The sequence below is a fragment of the Vidua chalybeata genome, chromosome 4 (assembly GCF_026979565.1).
Source record: "Vidua chalybeata isolate OUT-0048 chromosome 4, bVidCha1 merged haplotype, whole genome shotgun sequence".
In the NCBI taxonomy this organism is placed as follows: domain Eukaryota; kingdom Metazoa; phylum Chordata; class Aves; order Passeriformes; family Viduidae; genus Vidua; species Vidua chalybeata.
The window spans coordinates 56,304,116-56,325,640 of NC_071533.1; the positions used below are offsets into that span (position 1 = coordinate 56,304,116).

The window sequence follows — 21,525 nt, forward strand, 5'->3', positions numbered from 1 at the left end:
AGTGCCTTGGTGGTTTCCTTTTAAAAAGTCACAGTCAATTTTAGTAGCATATTTAATAAGCTAATGGTTAAGTACACTCTTCATCAAAGCTTGCATTTCCCCATGTAAAAAGAAGTACTCTGCCCACCACCACACAAATGGTAATTATTGCTTTTAATATGAAGTCTCCATCTCCTTTTAGTGTTTCACTTCAAAGAAGTCCTGCATCGATACATAAGTGTTTTACTGTCTTTTAATGCTGCCAAACTAGTTGAAACCTTTTTTGAAGACTATTCCCTAATCACTCCTATCTAGGAAATGTACTGTGAACATTTCTCTTTGGAAATCTTTCCCCTCTGCTTATCACTCTAGACACTGTAATGTACAACCACTTACTATTCTGAGAAACAAAGGTGCTTCTGCAGTTGTGACTTCCAACCTAATCAAATCAAATCAAAGTAGGTCCCCAGCCAGTAGACAGATTCTTCCCACACAGTCCCCAGAGAGCCCTGTGACATGTAAATCACTTGACACTTTCCAGGAGGATGCTGTTCTGTACTATAAGCCTGCAGCACACCATTACTGATTACTGCTTCCGCACTTACAGAGACAGACAACATGCTTATTTATACTGACACTTTTAAACTAGCCTATTTTCCCACCATAAAAAGTCATTTCTGTGAAAGACTGCTGCACCAGGAAAGAGTGAGAATGGAGAACACCCTGTTCTCTACAGAATCATTTTTGCTTTAAATCATGCAGATGGGGTACAAGGTACTAAACCCTCTCAGTAGAGAATGGTAAAAACTATACACAGAGATGTGCTGCACCTAAATGCATGTAAAGGGAGCAGAGATGTATAAAAAGCATTTCATAATACTACAATAAAATAAAACAAAACATCTTGCTTAAGAAATTGTGGATTTGAATATGGAGAAGCAAATTAGACATTATTTTATAATTAAGCAATCAGAATGTAACATCTTATTAAGTAAATTTGGATGACAGAAAAGTGACTTTGGCAGCTAATTAATCTATACTTTTAATTCCAGTATCTCCTAATTTACAAGAAGTCTTTCAAGAAAGTTGTCAAGAAATCCCAAAAGAATTTTACTACAGAGAGAAAATGTAAACTGTGAAATAAGTCTGATGTATTGCACAGATGCTGATTATACATGGTAATAAAATTGATATCTCCTCTTTGCATTTTCCCCATCTGCTTTTAAAGTAAATGGCAAAAACAGCTGTCAAAAAACCAAAAAATAGATTTCAGTGATGGGATTGAGTACAGCTCCTGAATCTGAAGAACTGCAATACACAGCCAACACATCCTTCATCACATGCTACACCTGGAAGATTTTGGGTTTTCTTTGTTTGTTTTTAAAATAAGGAAACAGTAATGATTTCCCTTGCTAGAGGAATCCTTGAGGCTACTAAACAAAGTACCTTTTTTGTCTCTCCATAACTGGACCTCTAGAGTGCTTAAATCCATTAAATGTCACTTCTAGTCTTAGCAGAAGAAGAATTCCGTTGAAATCTGTGATATCATCCACATCTTACAAAACAAAAGATGTATTTTGAATGACTACATTACTTGTATTTCTTACTTTCAGGCTCTAAGTATGTGTATTAATAAATCTGTTTGACAGTTTCCTAAATATTTGTATATAAAGAATCACTGTCAATGTTGCCCTAAAGCTTGCCAAACTGTTAACATCCAGTCTAATTGTTCTATCAAATATTTCCTCAGGGGATTGATTTTAAATGACAGACGACTGCTTAGTCTGCATTGCATCAAGAAAGTAACAAGAATTGCAATTCTAAAGCTATTAAACAATTCATCCCATTTACTCAAAAGGAAGTCTCAAACCTGCATTTCATTACAGAAAGGGCCATCTCATGCTCTGAACTCTAGAGCATCACTAATGATGATGGGCTTGACATTCCTCCATTGTTACAGGTTCAGGTTGTAGCAAAATTCACCACTTGTTAAATAATTATTTGCTTAGTACTTTGGCTTCTGTCAGTGTGGCTCCAGTGCAATTAGCCTGAGTCACCCAGAGTCAAGTTAGTCTCTCTAATTAGCCCATTTTGATGAGAGTTCTTATCTTATACTACTAAACCTAGTCAAGCTGTTTAGATAAGTGTTTTAAATTCACAAAAAATAAATAAATAGATACAATTCTGCAACACTCTTGGCTCATCACAAGCAGGGACCTGTCCAGCTGTTCTAAAAGAGCAGAAACACTACCTTGAAAATGCCCCATTGTGTGAGACCAACAGGGTGACATTACCTGCTAAATAATACGTGGTCTTACATTACAAATTTGCCACAAAACTTAATAAGTTTTTTAACTGAGATTATGTGGTTGCTTACTTACTATGTATTTAAAAAATGTAATTGATGAAGAAACATCTGAATGATGACAAGACACAAAATACTGAAAAGTCAGTATCCATAGTTTCTTTTCAAATTACTTCACTCACGTAATTGCTGAGGAAAAGTAATCAGGAGTGAAGAACCAGATGTGAAAATAAAATCTAAGATTAACTACACCTTTGGAGTGTGGTACAGCTGTCAGAGATCTACGAGGGTTTCTCTGGAAAAGTGACATGGGCCTTCTCCAGCTTCCCTTCACGCTAAATTATAAAATATTAATTCATTCCATGCTTGAGTTTTTTTCTTTCCCTTGGCAGCATCAGAGAGGTCTGTCAAGGTGCCTTTTCTACTTAAAACCCACGAAAAAGTTGCACAAAACCCTGAGAGGTGGAATGGTGCTCATTCTGGCCAGTACCTACTGCTAGTTTCTGGAAAACAGCACTGCTTTCATATGTTTCTGTCTGGTTGTTTTGTTCTGTGTCTCTATGTTCTCTTGACTCCTGAAATCATCCTGTTGTCTGAATTTAATTAGTTTTCAAGATAGGACACAAGGGTATGGAGAAAGCCAAAGACGTGAACAATGGCAGCACAGAACACAAGCTAATAAGGAACAGATTGGATGTTATACATACAAAAACATCTGACAACTCAAATGAAATAGCTGTTTTTTTCTGTTTTCCAAGAAGCATAAAACCACATGATTTACAGTAATTTTCAGATTAGGAAGATATTTGAGTAAGAGCATAACAAATCATTTCTCTTGTGTGTGCTAAGCAGACAGAATTAGCTATCAAATAGCAAAATCGTCTATTTTTGAAGCAGTAAAATGGAATATGGTTTAAGTTTTGCCCAAGAAATATTAAGGTAGGAATACCAAAGATAAGCTACAGGTAATTCACTGAAATCTGCATTGGTAAATTAAATACATTAAGGTGAAAAAATTAATACCTCAACAGATTTCTTTAGCACATTTTAATTTGCTTCACATTTATTCATACACTGCATTATGGATAATATATTTTTCATTATTTACATGTAGTTATTCTGTGGTTATATGCATATATCATATAAAAGACACTTAAATTTTAGCAAATTTCCAAATTTTTGATTAAGCACACAAACCACTTGTTTTCTATTGCATTGGGCATAAACACTGCTTTAAGAAAGAAATAATTGCCATCCCAAGAGCACAGAAAAGCACAGCAAGAGAACTGTATCATTGACACACAGATGAAGAGTCTAGAAAGAGGTCAGCGAGTGGCAAATCATAAAATCTTTCTAGTAAATTATAATATACTATTATGCTTATTTTCATGCAGAGATTTTCAATGTTTATGGCCTTATTTGCAATATTTAGCCAACTAAACAGGGTCAGGGACTTTTTTAAATACAGTCACAGTGCATATTGATACTAAAATTTTGTTTTCATGTCAGCTATTTTGCAGCAAATATTTCCATTACATTAGGAACCTTTTTGGTCCTCCTCCATATGTAAAGCTTCCTTTTAGGAATTCTCATGAATAAGCATGTAAGCAATACATTATAACTAATAATACTGCATCTAAAGATTATGTACTATTATTATTTGATATAAGCTTTTGGATATAAAAATGCATTAAATTTTAGTCAAAACAGAAGCAAGACCTCTAGATTTCATTGAAAATTCACTATTCATCCATAGTCCACTGCTGTAAATCTGATTATCCAGTCCAATGCATTAGCCAGGACTGATCTTGAAAACACTGGTTTTAGAAACCTTTGGGTAGGGCAGACATGAAGGAAAGGTTTGAGGAAAAGGACACATGAAATACTATTGAAAAGAAACATCTATAAGAAAAGTTGATTTTAATATCAGGACAACTATATAAAGTTGCTCAAAAGTTTGGAGTGTTAGAATAAGAGATGATAAAATATTAGCCAGATGATATGAATTTATTAAGGGGCATTTAGTTACTTATGTGTCTTTCAACACACTTTATTTTAATCCAGCACTTTCTGAAAATTCAAAACCTGACAGTTTTCTGGCTTCCTACTGACCAAAGTATGTATCACTATTCAAAAGCAAATGAATGCTATAGCAATTACTTTAATTTTTCATCCATAAGTTGACATCATCTTTTCACTTGACACATGCACATGAAGAGCCATGTGTGAAAATAAAACCTAAGATTAACAGTATCTTTGGAGTATGGCACAGCTGTCAGCATTTGTTATGAGAGCAATTAAGAAAAGATCTTGATAAAACAGAAAAGTTGCAAAAAGAGCCATAAGAATAATTAAATTATTTTGAAATATTTTATAGTGAGACCAGAGAGATTTATCTATTTCAGGTAACATCAGAAAGGTATATATATAATATATATATATGTATATTTTCTCAGAAACAGAGGACATAGTTATAGAGAACTCTTGCAGACTACTAAAATGCAATATATTGTAAAGACCAGTGACTATATAAACATATGCACATATAGAAACAACTTGGAAAAACCCTTCCTTGCTGGATGTGCAAGATTCTGGCTGATGGCTTAACTGTTTAAGAGGTAAATCACATGCATGAACTGGCATTCCAAGTCCTAAGAAGATGAATGTTTTGATTTAAACTAAAAAGCAAACACAAACCTAACTCAGAAAACCAATAATCAGTTTAATGCCTTGTAACTTATTGCATCCTCTCCACAGCATTCCTCGTTCCTTTCAAGCTGCAAAGATATGGGGTCCTGCTACATAGACAGCCAAATCATGCTTTGAGCTGTTAAAAATAGAGAAAGCTGCCTTATAACTGATGTTTCAGAGCTTTCCTGCTATGAGTTTCTTTAAAATGTCTTCAATAAATGCACCTAAGCCATCTCCATGCACCTAAACTCTTCTCTGTAAAGGGTCATCCTTACATCTTTGCATCTTGATGTAAGAGTCTCTCTGTTCAACTGCTACTTATTTAAGGCTGTACCTTGGACTTTTATCTAAGGATTAATACTAAAAGACAACAGAAATGGTGAAACTATACACATGCCAAGCATCACTGGGAAAGATACAGATACAGAGGTCCCAGTACTCAAATAAAACTCCTCATGTATGCAAAGCACTTCCCCAGTGTCTACAGTGTGATCAGATCACTTTATCTTGGTTAAGTCCATCTGTCAAAATCAGTTCTGCCAGATTTCCTTTTCTTTCCCCTCTTTTCCTCTTCTTTTTCTTCTTTCTCTCCTTTCACTTCCTTTTTTCTCCCTTCTACTTTAATATAATCTGAGTGTTACTGTGAGAAGCAATCTTAGGAGCTTTTAATCCTACTTAATTTCAAACACAGCTCAACACTACAAAGATGTAGTTGAGCACTTGGCATAACACACAATCATTAATCAACACTTACGAAAACAAAGTATATAAGAAAGTATAAAAGAAAGAATGAGATTGGAAGATAAAAACAGGAAGAAAAATAGCCAGAAATCAGGATGGTAAGATAAGACAAGACTTAGGAAAAAAATTAGGAAACTCATGGAAAACATACATAAAGTTGTCATGAAACAACTGTACAGTTTCTACTTTTGGTATTCAAACATTATAAAGCTCCATTTGCATGAAACAAAAACTTTATCCTGAAGGCCATAGTAATAAGAAGCCAGGGGCCTTTCAGTACATTGGATTGTGAAGCTGAACTGTTAAAATCCCTGACTTCTATATTTTTTTTTTTTCATTTCACATATTATGTGGTTTAGGGTCTTTTCTGCCTGTTACAAAGACCAGAATTATCTATAAAACTGTTCCTTATTTAACAGTGCCATCCTCCAGTCATCCTTCCCTCCTCCAGAAAATGCCATAACTGCTATCCTTCTGAAAAATAATTTAATTAAGCCCTTCCTTTGACTAATGATTTTTTTAATATTAAAAAAGTGAAGGAACAAAAAATTTTTTTCTTAAATAGTCATCATTTGTACAAATTTATGGTCATTAGTACAGGTACTCCTTCCCCTGCTTCCCCCCCTGCCACCCCTTAGAAACACTTATTGCAGTTCTATTTATGTTCACTTACAGATAATATTACAGTAAGGAAAGAAGTTTTAGAACCACTTTGACACGTTCAAGCCATGGAAGAGAAAAGAAAATCAGAAGACTATAAGAGCAGCATTTTCATGAAGGTAGGTTTAGCTCATTAATGGCTTTTTGGCCTCTTTTGAAATAAGAGCCTGTCACAGCACTCTGGGATAAGGTACCAGTACAATTAATAGAATTGCTGCTGGGTTGCAATTTGTACGGTTTCTCAGAGTCTGTTCGAACACGTGGCAAAAAAAAGAGTCTCTATTCAAAGGGAACCAGAATTATTTCTGCTGATCATTCTCACAGAATTTTGAGAAGGTGAATCCTTCTGAAATTAAACCAAGCCAAAAGAGATTAACTTTGATGAACAACTAAAATGTGGAAGGAATGCCAGCATAGAGGCTGATAAATGCTATTGCCATTAGAAAGGCTATAATTTCTAGCACCAATTAAAGTAATAGTTTTGAACCTTAATGACATTTAATGCCTTTAATGAACTGCATGACAAAGGAGGAAAGCACTAGGTGTATGAGGCCACTTAAGTTGGTTAAGTGTAACAGATTGAACATGCCAATGAAAGGGCATCTCCTAAAAATTTCTGTGAAAGGAGGGAGGTTCTAACAAAAAATCTAAACTAACTCAAATTATGATGTTTGAGATGAATTAATGAATAATGTATCATGCTTTGCTTATATTGATGAAAAAAAGGTTGAAGTAAGGCATACTGAATAACCAAAGTTGGAAGACTATTCATATTATTTATAGGCACTATATTTTGCCTCACAATGTTACAATAGAGACATTCAAGTAACAAATCTATGGGAAATTTTTTTAAGTTCCCAAAATGTTTCCTGCAGGTTAGTCATGGTATGAAATCTATTCATTTGAACCAGAGGCAAAGGTATATCTGTGCACCCTTTTAATTTTTGTGTTTTCTGTAGCATTCACAGAAATTCATAGGTGCTCTAAAACAGGAGCAGTTTTTGTGCTCAATCAATTTTTTTAAAATACATATGGAATATGAACTATTTCTTTCTCAAAAATTATCACATTGATTGGATAAAACCTGAAAAGAAAAGTTTAGGCATTCTTATTTGGCTGTCTGTGAGTTCATTTAGATAATAAAGTGGGGAATAACTTTGGAGAAAGGATGTAACTGGTACAGATACAATTGTATTAAGGCAATACAGATTAAGAACTAAATTTACTGAGATGGTGAATACTTAATTTTGCTCCAAGTTTTATCAAACAGAAGGAAAAAATAGAGGTCACCACAGGTTTTATTCTTCTTCCATTTTCCTGGCAGCTACTTGGAGATAAGCAGTCCTGCTTCTGAAGGCATCTTCCCAAGAGACACTTGGCAGACAGTGCACTGCCTGCTGACTGCCTCTGTGCAGCGGGAATTGCTGCTTCCAGCCAACTGACTTCTGTACCAATTGAGAAGTCAGACAGAGAGTATGACAAAATCAGCTCAGCAACATCCTGACAATCACCAGCAAATCTGACTACACTGGAATGAAACAGCATTTTGGCAACTGGCTCTGCCTCCTCCTGCTCCCACCATCACAGAATGCCTGCTCATTCCTCAACCACTTCAGCTTCCAGTGCTAACTATTTTTCTCAGTGGTTTAGGCTATCGCACCAAACTCAGAGACAGAGAGGCTCCATTGCAGTGCAAGCACAGGCTCTCCTTGCCAGCTCTGCTGCAGAGGCAGTAGCCATCAGCCTGAGAAGACAGTTCCTAATGTCTTAAAACAGCATTCCAAGACAGTAGAGCTATCAAGGCAATGTAAAGCCACATCAGTATTAGACTGAACAGAAAGCCTTTTCTTGTACTTTTCCATAGAGAGCTAACTCAGAGCTTCAATATGCAAAATTTTACTCAATGGAACCTGCTGATGTATAATACTTAAGAAATTCAATATTCCATTTAAAGGGTTCTTTTTTTAACACACTATTTAAATAAAAGTTAATTTATCAAACCCCTAGGGAAAAAAAAAAGCATATAATTGTCAACATGGAATGTACACTTAAAACCTGTGATTTCATTATATTTATCAAAAGGGCAGAGAATAACAACATTATTAATACTGCTTGGTTTTATACAACATCGGCCCAAACAGACTGACAATGTAATGAATTCAACGTATTCTTGTGCAGAAACAGATCAGACATTTTTTTCAAACAAAGTTAAGAAATCAGTGTTTTATAGAGTACTCAGGTGTTGATTGAGGTCAAGGTTTCCACAGAGAGAAAGAACAACAGAAATGGACAGAGAACTTGGCAAAATATCACAAAACTATGAGCTTGTGTTGAAGACAAATTTCAAAAGAACCTCAAAAAGAAATAAAAAAGGAATTATAGATCTTTTAAAAGTAAATATGGATTACATTCTTATTAAAAATAATCTGCTCTCCATACAAGAACAAGTAAGAGGCAGAAACAGGTGGAAAAACAAAATCTCACAAAAATAAATTGTCAGATTTTAAACACCTCTATAAAGAAGGGTTGATGAAAAAGTTTAATGTCAGCTTCACAGGAAAATATTATTTATATGAGCTACAATAAAGAAAAGACAAAAGGATGGAAAATGTAAGCACCAGAGGTGTTTGTGTACCGTGAAGCTGGCTGAAGCACAATATGACAGGCTGGTGGCACTCAGCACTGGATTCCTCAAATGAAGCTCATAAACAGGGGACAGAGGGCAGAGAAACATATTCAGATAAGGGAATTTGAAAATATTGTGGATTTTTCTAACGTCTCTATCAATAAAGTAGGAAATGTTCAGATGAAAATGCAGAAAAAGATTGGCAAAAAAGGAAAAGTACTGAAAAGATTGGACGATATTTGGTGCAGGCAAATTAGAAGTATAAAGGTAATTTTCTTGCAGTGTGCAAAGGAATCTGGTAGTATTATAAAGATGGGTGAATAAATAATAATTAGGCTGTTAAAGCCTGTACATCCTTCAGAAAACAGGGAGCCAGCACATTTCTCTTTCCCCCTCTCACTGAGAACTGGGGAGCTCCTGCCAAAGTGTGTGCTTAAAACAGTGATTGAGGTAGTGAAGCCGTGTGTGGGAACTGCGGAGCATGGGCAAACACAGAGCTCACTGCACCCTCTGCCTCGTGCTCTGCAACTCCCTGTGTTCCTCACGCTGCCGCCACAGCACGGGCTCATCTCTTCAAGTGTTTACTGTCAGCTCCCATCTTGGCATAGTGACAACATTATCGCCTAGGAAATAAGTAAAAAACCAGATTATTTTGTGGGATACAATCATTCTTTTCAATCTAATCTCAAGGGGTTGCTATAAGCAACAGTTGCAGACGACTTCTTTAAAAAATGAAGCTTTAAAACACTTATTGTATTATAACAATACTGGAATGTCACCATCTTCCTGCAAGTTAAATTTAGTTAAAAGCAGAGAGGACTGAAGTCCTTCAAAGAGCAGGTTTAAAATGAAAACATGACATACAATCTGATTCAATGTTAAAAATGTCTGTGGATGTGATAATAGGATTTACCAACTTCTTGTTCCTGACAAAATCATAACAGCTAAAAAAAAAAGGCTTAGGAGTCTGCAGGGCTAGTTCAAGTTAAAACATGGTGCAACATGTACAGACAATTAAATAACACAAAGGATTATTAGGTTGCAAAAGGCAAATGAAAGAAAACTCAAATTCTGTTAATAAGAACCTGATGATTCACTGTCATCTGGAATATTGTATTCAACTCTGGTCATTGAAGATAAAAAAAAAGTTACAAAGCAAATAATTCAGAGAAACAAGAAGAGATTAATTAAGACATGGAAGGTTTTGACATCCAAAAAGATTGAATGGAGTTGAAACAGTAGTTCAGGGAAGAGACGAATGAAGATGGCGTGCAAAATAGAAGGTGACAGGGCAAATTATGTATGTGACTGCATTCTCCTTCCCTCTACAAAGACAAAGAAACATTATGAAACTTTAAAAAACTGTATTTTAAACTGGAAGACTTTGAACACAACTCCCTCCCCCAGATTTATTATCCTAACATGAACAGTTAAACATAATAGAGTTTAAAGCAGATTGGATACTTAAAAGAAAACCCTTTTTTTCCCCAAAAGATTTGCTAATTTTCTAGTTTCAGAGCAATCCAAACACATATTGGGAGCAAAGAAAATATTTCTTCTACTGGTATTTTATTTCTGAAGTTGTACATTTCTGTTTCCAAAATATTCTTTAGGGACAACTGATGTGGGCCACTGGCCAGGGTGGAGTGCTGGTTTGATCCAGTGTCAGACTTCCCTCATCTCATTATTGGTAAAACCTTTTCCACTCCACAAACCACTCATTTTCCACCCTCTTCTCTCTCTCTCATAGTCTTTTATCCTATGAAGCTAAATACACCTCCCATCCATGAGAATCATAAGACAACAATCACTAATTGTTGTCTTGATACTAAAGCAATATGTATAGCATAAAGCTTTCTTCATATAACCAGCAAAATCTATTTCTCAAAACTTTAACTCCTCTTCAACATACTGATAAGTAAGAAGAAACGATCCTGTGATTCTCAGCAAATACATGATCCTTTACTCTAATTCTTCTACTCAGTTTATCCCTCAGTTTCAGAGTCCTTCCCTCCTTCCTTCCTTCTGTTATGAACAAGTTCAATATGGTTAGAGCTGTTAATGCACTTACAGTTGTAATAAGCGAATTATGTTAATCAATGTTAAACCTTGTTGTACCCCCACTGTTAACTCCCTTACATACACCCTGGTTGTACCCCCCCCTTACCTTTACCCTTATTGAATCCCTCTGGTATTGCCTCTGCTGCTCCCCAAAATGGCGGCCGGAAACATTCCCAGGAATATGCAAATTAAGAAAAGTTCAAGAAAATCCAACAAAAGACCCTAGAAACGACAAGCCAAACTAAAATTTGAAGAACTAAGTGACTGGACTTACTGGGGGGAAGTCCCTCTACTCCACCAACAGGGTTTTAGAGGTCACCATCACCTAAGTGGAACTGGACTAGAATGAGGACCCTAGCTGACGAGCCAGAAGACGTCTTCCTAGGCACGCCCGTGAGGATGGAAGCCCCAGTTCAGCTGTGAAGCAAAACTGATCATCTCCTTCTTTGCATCGCCAAAGGGAGCAGCAGCTATGTGCACGACCCCTTGGGCCCCCACCCAGAGCTGATCACTTAATAAAGGCATTAAAAGGGAGCTGGTCTCCCGGCCCATTTATTACACTTCCTTTCTTCCTTCCTGCCTTCCTGTCTCCCTGCCTTCCATTTCTCTCCTTACCTTCCAGTCAATAGGAAAGTGTTATTCTCTCTATGATAAGGTCAGCCTACCAATGTTTCAAATCATACCTTGTATTGTATTCTTCTGACTTACTCAAAATCTATCACTGAAGTTCAGTTCTGTCACCACACCAACATTCACTGGTGTGCATCTGTTTAATACAAAATGATTACTAAAATTTGATTTTCTAATGTTCAATCTCTTCTTACACCTCCTGAGCAAAATATCATGATCTGCATTTTATTTACCCAGAGCCTATGAACTAGACACAATACAGACAGATAACAGTTTGCACTGTATCAGTATGAACTATATACACTGTACCTATGCATATGAGCACACATATCTCGATATTCTAATGGATTATGGATCTCAGAATGAGACAAAATCCTCACTGTGAAACCAAACGATGTCTAGCCTGGCAGGAAACATTGAGCACCAGTTTGCAATCTGTTAAATGCTTAGCCTAATACTGAAGGTGTTGTTACATGGTTACTTTTACTCTCCAGGACAATGAACTGCTGAAGAACATAGCATTCCATGCTTAAAACTCAAGAGCATTTCTTACATATCTAAGAAAAGTATAGTGGAAAAAGTCAGTCTTCAGTGTCTGTAGTCCAGTCGTTAGCACCAGAAATATAGTGAGGAATATTTGACACATACTCCCTACTTCTTTCTTGCAATATTTTTCCTCTATGCACATTTTACTTTTATGCAAGTAAAAACGTGGGTATACAGCTCATTAAATAAAGAAAACAGTTCTGTGTAGCCTTCCTGGCCACTGTGAATGGATTTTATAAAAGAGTAACTTTATTTGCAAGCAGAGGGGTTTTTCTGAGAGTGGTGAAAGGTAGAAGTGTCTGTATTACACAGCTGAATGACTGTATTGGATCATGTAGGGTCAGCCAGGTCAGTATTAACAACAGTAATAATGAACTGACAGATGTGATTATTATCCACATCCTAAGAAACCACAGAAGTTCCAACCCTGTAATGTTCAAAACCACAGGTCAGATATCAACAAGCCAATTAAAATTTCATTGTGAAGCCCTAGTTTTAAACATTCAAGATCATCTTATATCATCAAAATACTCAAAAGTTTTTTATTCTGATTATTTTCTTCAACTCATTTACTTCTAGTCAGACCTCACTTAACAAGTTGTCATCACAGCTACTTTCCCACTATTTTCCTGAAGGGAACTCCCAGCTTCCTTTCCAAAACACTGCCCCTGCTGATCCCAGAAAACAAAGGTGTTCATGTTGTTGTGCCCCTGCCCATCTTGTCAGCAAGCTCACCTTTTGCTTTTGCTGCTCACCTGCAGAGATGACAACGCAGCAGTAACTTACCTACTGTGCCCACACAACCTCTCAGCCACCTTGCTTTTGGAGACTGTGGGCCCCTCAGCACCTTTGCTATGACTCTGCTCTACAGCGAGGACATGGCAGTACTTTTTGTATATGACATGTCATGGGACACTACCAGTGCTCATGCTCTTCCGTACAAAGGTACGTGGTATTAACACAATGAATACATTTTACTCTTGCCTTCTCAGATTACTCTCTGAGGATACTGCTTGCAGCAGAACACTTGTTATTGGTGGTGTGGATATCAGATCTTTCATGCAAAGATATGCCTCTCTAGTAGGAAGTCTGATGAATAAAATGACTGAAGGTGAGTGGCACAGTTTAACTCCAACTGGCAATTAAGCCTCACAAAGCTGCTCACTCATCTTTGCCAAACAGGATGGGGGAGAGAATCAGAAGGTTAAAACTGCAAAAACTCATTGGCTAAGACAAAGACAGTTTAACAGGTAAAGCAAAAGCTGCATGTGAAAAAAGCAAAGCAAAGCACAGAATTAATTCACCACTTCCCAAGGGCAGGCAGGTGTTCAGCCGTCTCCAGGATGGAGCTCCAGGAAAGCAGGGCTCTGTCACATGTAACAGTGAAGACAAACACCATCACTCCAAACCTCTCACAGTTCTTGTTCTTCCCCCAGCTTATATGCTGAGCATGATGCCACATGGTAATGAATATCCCTTAGGTCAGCTGGGGTCAGCTGGGTCCCCTCCCAACTCATCATGCTTTCCAGCCTCCTCTGGTGGAGTTGGGTGAGGAGCAGAAAATGCCTTGGTTCTGTGTAAGCACTGCTCAGCAGTACCAAAAATATCTGTTTCATCAACACTATTTTCAAATCCAAAACATGGTCTCATACCAGCTACTATGAAGAAAACTGATCCTATCTCAGCCAAAACCAGCAGACAAAGCAACCCTGAAGGCAACAGGCTTTAGAGTCTGCAGTGAAAAGCCATTCACTTGTAGAAGAACAAGGATTCCCAAACTCTTTTTAAGCCAATTCAGAATGCAGTTTACTCATTAAATATGAGTAGCACGTACAAAAATAACTCATAAGATAGCATAAAGGTCTTAAATGTTTTCATACAACTGCATATTTGTTTTTATATCTGAGGTTGAAGGCATTCCTAGCCCATACAATGCATAAATGTATACAAATAACAAAAACTAACACATAGGAAAAAAATGTTATCTGGAAGTTAATGGAAAAAAGATTACGCACATTTCAGTGATGGTTTCTGGAAGGTTTGTTGGGATCTCAGTAAGGCCTTTCCCACGACAGTCCACAATGTTGTTGCTACAGGTGCATGCAGTAGGGCAGTGCAAGACACTGCAGGATGGAGCCATAAAGGACTGGTGACCTGCAAAGGAAAGCACATTTTACACTTACTTGAAAAATTTACGGCAGAGTTTCTAAAATAAATATTGTAGCCTATCAGTACTTTCAAACTGAATTTATTTGAAGACATATTTCATACTAACATGTTGATACAACTCAGAGACGTGAAAGAAAAATGCTCAACTACTGTGACAGCACTACATAATTTTTCAACTTCTTTAGCAAAAGCCATTCAAAATCATCTCGTTTAAGAAGACTGTGATCCATTTTTCAGATATATTTTATTTATTGCATGCTATTGAAAACTAATTACTGATTTATTTAGTTTTCAGAATATTGTATAGTATTAAAAAATACATATCATAATATAATAATGAATAAACTTTGCTATGAGCACTGAATGTGACCTGCCAGTTTTGTTCTGTTCCACAAATATTTATTTGAATATTGTCCTTCATTTAAGTATTGCTTATAGACAAGTTTGGAGTTTTCATTCATTTAAGGGCATCTTCATTCAGTCACACAAAAATACATAGAAGTTTTGACTTCACATTTCTCACTCTGTTTTAGCTCAGCAGACTTCCTCCCATAATCTGCTATTCTTACTAACTCAGGTGGCTAGTTTACATGAGTTCCGCCCTGATTTCTTAGTGTTGTATGTTAAAGTCAAAATTTTTAATTAAAAAAAAATTAAACTTAAGCTTTTAAACTTAGTAATTTCATAAAATAGATAGACTGCACATTTTATAATACATTCATGCACTCATTCTTCTATCAATTAAATTATACAGAACAGTTGTTTCATAATGATACAGAAAGACATAAAGGGATGAGAAAGGCACGATGCCCTTTTCTTTCTTTTTTTCATTAAGTTATAAAAAGCTAGAGACTGTTTAAATATTCTCAAGGAAAAAAAGAAACAACTTCTTGACTATGAAACCACAATTTAACTTAAGATCTCTCTCACAATACTTAATGTCACATATTAATATAGGAAGGGTACACTGACAATGTAAGTTGCAGCCAGTGCTGTTCCCACTTAAACTTCATATAACGACTGTCCAAGTTCTAAATTGCTGAAAAGATATTGAGGCCAGGTTGGATGTGGCTTTGAGCAATCTAGTCTCGTGGAAGGTGTGCCTGCCCATGGCAGAGGAATTGGAAGATGATCATTAAAGTCTCTTCCAAGCCAAGCATTCTATGATTCTCTGAGAGAGAATTTTTACAATATAATAATTTGACTTCACATATATGTTTGTGTTATGAAAGTAAAAACAATAATCAAATCTAATAATACACTATTCTTTTTATACTACTGGGAAGAAAATGTTTAACCTACCTTTATTGAACAAAAATACAGTGATTCAGAATGAAAACATGGTTATTCCCCTTGCTAATAGTCAGCATTATAATGATAAAGTTATAAAACTTTTCTTGACGTGCAGACTCTGCAGCCATAACATTTACATGTAATATATATGGAATAATCTTATTAGAAGCCCTTTTAAATGCACGTAAAGGCAGAATTAGTGACAAGAATATTGTTAGCATTTGCCGTGTGAAGATGGCAGTGCCTTACACTTCGATGTCAGAGGCTATTTAATAAGGACAGAACATTGTGCCCTCCATAAAACTCTTTTAAAAATATAGGTCTGAGAAAATTTTGGCATATTTGGCAATAGGCTTCTGGGGCTTTGCAGAAAATCAACCAGCAGGAGAAACCCTGCTCAACCACTGAAAAGACAGCAATATTGCAGCTGGTTTTTAATGTTCTTGGCAAAACTTGAAACAGTAGACAAAATTTACAGAAAATTTTCAATCTGTGTGTAAAAATATTTAAATAAGAAAGATAAACTTGCCTTCTTCCTCATCTAGAAGATACAAATAAAGGAAAAAAATTGAATAGAGAAAATATGATTAGTAATGAACTGTTAGTCATTTCATTATTTTATATAAAAATAACCTTATGCATTAAAGCATAACAATAAAATTCAGAAAGTGACTTAGGGATACAGAGTAATATTTAAAAGCCAGAAAATTACAACAAGTATATACCTGTAAAGTTTAAAAAAAAGAAAATCCTTATTACTAACAGGTTTATGTTCTCAATCCGTACACCTTTTATTTAATTTCCAGTATCTCTCCCCCACAATTATACTTTTAGATGGCTATAAAATCTATGTGAATGCAATAATTGCACAAAATTTGCAAGGACATGAGCACCCCCACAAATACCAGTAAAAACGATTAGGTTTTTCTTAATAAGTATTCATGCTGGGATTATGCAAAAGCCAACGTGCAGCACTGGCAGTCAGCCCTGGGGTGTCAGCAGGTGTGGCTCAAGGCAGGACTCGCTGGGCGAGCGCATTTCTCTTACCGCTGCAGACAAACTCGCGCTTCTGAACCTCGGCCACGTTGTGCCCGCGGAGGTGGGACGGGCCCATGCACTGCGTGTAGAGTCCCACGCGCGGCCGCTGCCGCAGCCAGTCCGACAGCCAGGCCAGGTGGCAGTCGCAGTACAGGTTGTTGGAGTGAAGGCGGCTGCACGGAACCAAACAAGGCAACACCCGCCAGTTAGGAAGAACAAACAGGAAAGCGGCCAGTTTGCCCAGCCTTCCCTTCAGCAAGCAACTGTGCCAATTTATTAATAAAACTGTTAATGAGGAACTTTTTATGTCTTTCATTGGAAGTCTGGGAGTTACAAGTTAATAAATAAAACTATACAAGCAGCAAATTTACTTTTTATTTGCGGTCTAATTAACTGGAAGAAAAAAGAAGGCTTCTTAATTATTTAACTTTTCTGTAGTTTCCTGTTCCTTGTCTAAAAGAAAGAAGTAAATATACAAAAGCTTAAAAGATGACATGGGACTTTTTAGTCCAGATACCCATAAATACTGAGTAAGACAAAAATATCTCAAGAAAATTGCTCTAGAGTGGTAATACTATAATGTCAGAAAAAAAAAAGGTTAATAAAAGATTTTGTTTCCAATTAGATATATCTGTAAGTCTGGCCATTATTAGTCTTTATAGAAACAGCCTGGAAGATCCCTTTAGCAGGTCATACTCATTTTCTGCTGAACAAGATAGTGTAATAACTCAATATAAAACACCTTCTTTCACATCTTTTTTCTGATTTCCTCTCTAGTTGTTTAATAGCAGAAAATGGGATTAGCTGCTTTTGGCTGCTAGGGATCTACACTTTAAGCAACCTCTGAAATTAATTAAAAGACCAAATGGAAGCAAGTGATGGAATTAAGAAGGTTGTCTCTGTTGGTGTGGTCTGACACAAGACCATGGCTCCTTGCCAAGTGGCAAAAAGCACTTTGCCATTGATAAAATATCAGACAAATGCATTCACTAAATAAGGTAAATTACTCTTCTCTGGCTGTTATATTTTCTTAAACTACTGGAAAGGATGTCCACAGCTATAAATCAAATCGTTACTCAGAATCATCCATAACAGGGACATGCCATTTTGGTCCTTTTTAGCTGGGGTGCTCAATTATAACTAAATAACTGGAAAGGAAGTGCAGGAAATTCAGAATGCAGACAAAGAGTCTAACTAATCCATTAGAAAATAAATCTGCAAAGCAACAGAAATGTGTAACCAACATAAACTAAAATATTAACCAACACCTTTTTGCCCCATAAATGACTAGAAATTAAAGGCAATATATTTTCCTGTACTAATTCTTGGGTGGGTGCTTTGCAAATACAGCTCACAATACAGTACACTCATTCACCACAATCTGTGGCCAGCTGTAGGCATGAAGACCATCCCAAATCAGAACTAATGCCACTGAAATCAATATAGTTATACAAGCATATCCTGACTGCAAATGGGATGTCACAGCTATAATCCAGGATTCTGTGTGTCCAGTTAACTTTGCTTCTAAAATATATTTTCAGAAAATGAAATATCCTAACCAAAGAAAATGTAAACATTACTAATTTGATTAACTCTATTTTATGGTTCAAAACAGAAAGTGTATTTGAAAGTTCAAAAAAGGTAGAGACTTGGGCCTGAAAGAACAGAATGAAACTCTGTTATCAAACTCTACCTGAGGTCACCAAAAGCCCATGGTCAGCACTATTTAAGTACTCTCGTATTTGTCCAAGCAAGAATAGTTGCAATTCTGTCATGAAATCGACAGAAGTACTCACCTGTGTGAAGTTCTTAGTTACAAGCCATATGTTAACCTGGGTGAATAGTCCTACTGATTTCAGAACAGTTGTGTAACCCAACATGGGTAAAAGAAATGAGACAGATTTTTTGTAAAAGTAATTCTTTACTAACAGCTACTCTTGAGCTCTGAGAGAAACATTCCATTCATTCTTAATTCCCACTTCACTTGAAAATCTGTTCAAAAGTGAGTCTCTGGACTAAACCTAGTTTTGCCAGTCAACACAATCTAGATTTATTTGTAGTCAGTATAAAAATACCAAAACATAATTCCAGCCTGTATGACTTGCATACACATACGGTCTTTTCACTGTGCTTTTTTTTAGAAGCCTGAAGTGTTCCTCTGACAAAGTCATAACCTCTTAAAATGGGGACCTTATTGTAAATGCTGACACAACTTTAATTATAATAGCACTACCGGATAATGCTATAATTTTATGTTACAAAGAATGTTGGCAAGCCAGTTTAGTTTAATTAGGTCTGCTAGCAGTACAGTAATAAAAGCATAAAGATTTCCCATTTATCACATCTGACAGTCAATCAAAGAATCTCCAGTGTTCCAAAATGAAATGTGACCCATTCAAAAGCTCAAAGTAGAACAAATCTTTGACTTTCAAAAAACATCAATTTACTTCTTAATATAGCTGCAACATGTAAGAAGAATTCCCCCTGCCCTCACATTTTTTTGGTAAGAAGGTGAAGCTTTTCTGTCACTGAATGCAGCACTATGGAAATCCCAATTTAAATACTTATGACTTTCATATCCTAAAAAAGCTGATGGAAAAGGAAACAACTTCTTCTTTATCTCCTGAGCCCCACATGTAGCTTTGGAGTCACTTGTTAGGTTTACCTTTCAGAATGAGCTTCCACAGACACACATACAGACTTCACGCTTGTCAACCTCATGAGACATCAATATTTATTATTTGAGCTTGTGCTTGCTTTGCCTGTATATGTATTGATAGATCCCTGACAAAACTTAATAGCAGTAAAAATAAAAATTATAAAAATGGCAGCCAGTTTCAGTGGGACTACTCACAATGTTCTGAGTTTGGGCATATGGTTGAAACTTGCCACGGATAGTCGAGTGATGTTGTTATTGTTGAGAGTGCTGCAAAGCCAAGAAGAAGCATATTAATATCTTAAGAGTTTTGTCACATTTTAAAAAGGCACAGCTAATGAAAATCATAATGTACTGTTCTTAGGTATGTGTATCAGGAAAAGACTCCCTGCTTTTAGTTATATTTTTCCTCACTGTTGAATCCCCAACAAAATACCATGGTTTTACCATTATCAATCCAAAGTAAGAGGTCATAGTAGCCTAGAATTCACTCAAAAGGAACTTCCACCAATATTGATAACATCTATGACATTCAAGCCAAACTTGACATCTTGAGGTAAAAAAGAGAGTCCTTGGAGAAAATGTTTTGGTTCTAGGATACTGATTTCTCTTTCTAGCTTCTGAGAGTCTGATTTTTGATGGATGATACAAGAGCTAAATGGTTTGTTCCCAAGAATTTTAGAAAACATTAACTCTGGGCTGCGCTTGAGTTTTATAGGGAATGAATTACTATAGATAATCCAGAGCTGCATGAACAATGGGGGAGTTTCGAATAAGATAGGAGTCAGGAATTGTAACACTTTAGCAAACTAGTAATTTATATTTTAGACAAAGTGTTGGGAAATTCAGATAGGAACTAGAAACAAATCTTAGTCAATTTTTGGCTACACAGGCCCATTATACTCATTTCATGTAGTTTGTAAAGATTCAGAAACTTTATGAATTAAATTGCAGTTAAATATTGTCTTTAGGCTACAAATAATAAAAAAAAAAAACCTCCAAAAAGTGTGACTCCAAAAAAAAGAAGCAAGCAATAGAATTTACAGATTTGACTTAGAGATTACTCATCTGAGCAGAATGGATAATGAGCTCTATGTAACTAGAACAGTAATAAATAATAACTCCCACTGAAAAAAAAGCTTTTCTCCCTTTTGAAAAGTGTTTTCCTTTTTCCTTTACTGTAATTGTTCCTATTTTTGAAGAAATATTTCAGTACTGTTTGATCTTGAAACACAGAAAGGTAAAATCACAGCACCCTGACCAGGATCAGGCTATATATCTCCACATTAACCAAGCAATTAATTACTGGTGCAATGTGCAGCATTTTACTTTTGTGTGCTTACTCATTCCATGTACTAAATCTTTCCTTTGCTGTACATAAGGGATCTCCCCTGAGTGTTCTCAGGGATACATAAACAGAGAGAATAATAGTATTAAAAAAAAAAAAACCCAGACCAAAATAACCCAAACAAGTGACCCTTTTCGAAACATGACAAAAATAAAACAACAAAAAATGGCCAAGGTACTGGGTACATCCAAAAAAGGTGTTTTAATTAATAAATGTCAGTAAATTGTGGCAGAGTTTTCTTACAATGTCCACATGGTAAATGATGACTCCCACAGTTCTTCCGGCATAACTTTGTACAAGATTTTAAAATCATGTATTTTCAATGAAGGGAAGGGAAATCAGCCAGTATTTCCATAGCTACTAAGAGAAGGTGAATCTACAAATGTTTTAATTTCAAATTTCAGCTGTTTGATGTTTGCCTTGTTATTTTTTTATATACGAGCTATTAATTTTTTCAGGGTAAAGAAAACTAGATATAGTAATAGATGTAAGGGATAAATATGGAATTAAATTATTGTTATAGCTATTTCTCTGTAATGATAAAAATACTTAATTTTATTACAGAGATGTAATTAAAAAAAGTTGGCTCAATACTTTTACCTAAATGTTATATACTATAGCAAAGACTGTGATGACTAACTTTTTTTCCGTTTTGTAGACACTTTCCATTTTTTTTAACATGTCAGCATTATATTTTCCCCCTTAGTCTGTTTCCCAAATACAGCAGATTTCCCTTAAAAAAAAAAAAAAAAAAAAAAAAAAGACAGAGGAAAACTAACACA

At 35.9% G+C, this 21,525-nt stretch overlaps 1 protein-coding gene across 2 annotated transcripts in view; it reads right to left on the reverse strand.

Annotated features, from left to right (window-relative positions):
• SLIT2 (slit guidance ligand 2) overlaps positions 1–21,525 on the reverse strand; it is a 261,870-nt gene that overhangs the window by 79,453 nt on the left and 160,892 nt on the right. For both annotated transcript variants that reach the window (XM_053940914.1, XM_053940915.1), the window contains exons 7-9: positions 19,594–19,665; positions 16,749–16,912; positions 14,255–14,393 (exon numbers count right to left, since the gene is read on the reverse strand). In XM_053940914.1, coding sequence (XP_053796889.1) covers positions 14,255–14,393; positions 16,749–16,912; positions 19,594–19,665 — 375 coding nt within the window. The remainder of the gene's footprint in view (positions 1–14,254; positions 14,394–16,748; positions 16,913–19,593; positions 19,666–21,525) is intronic.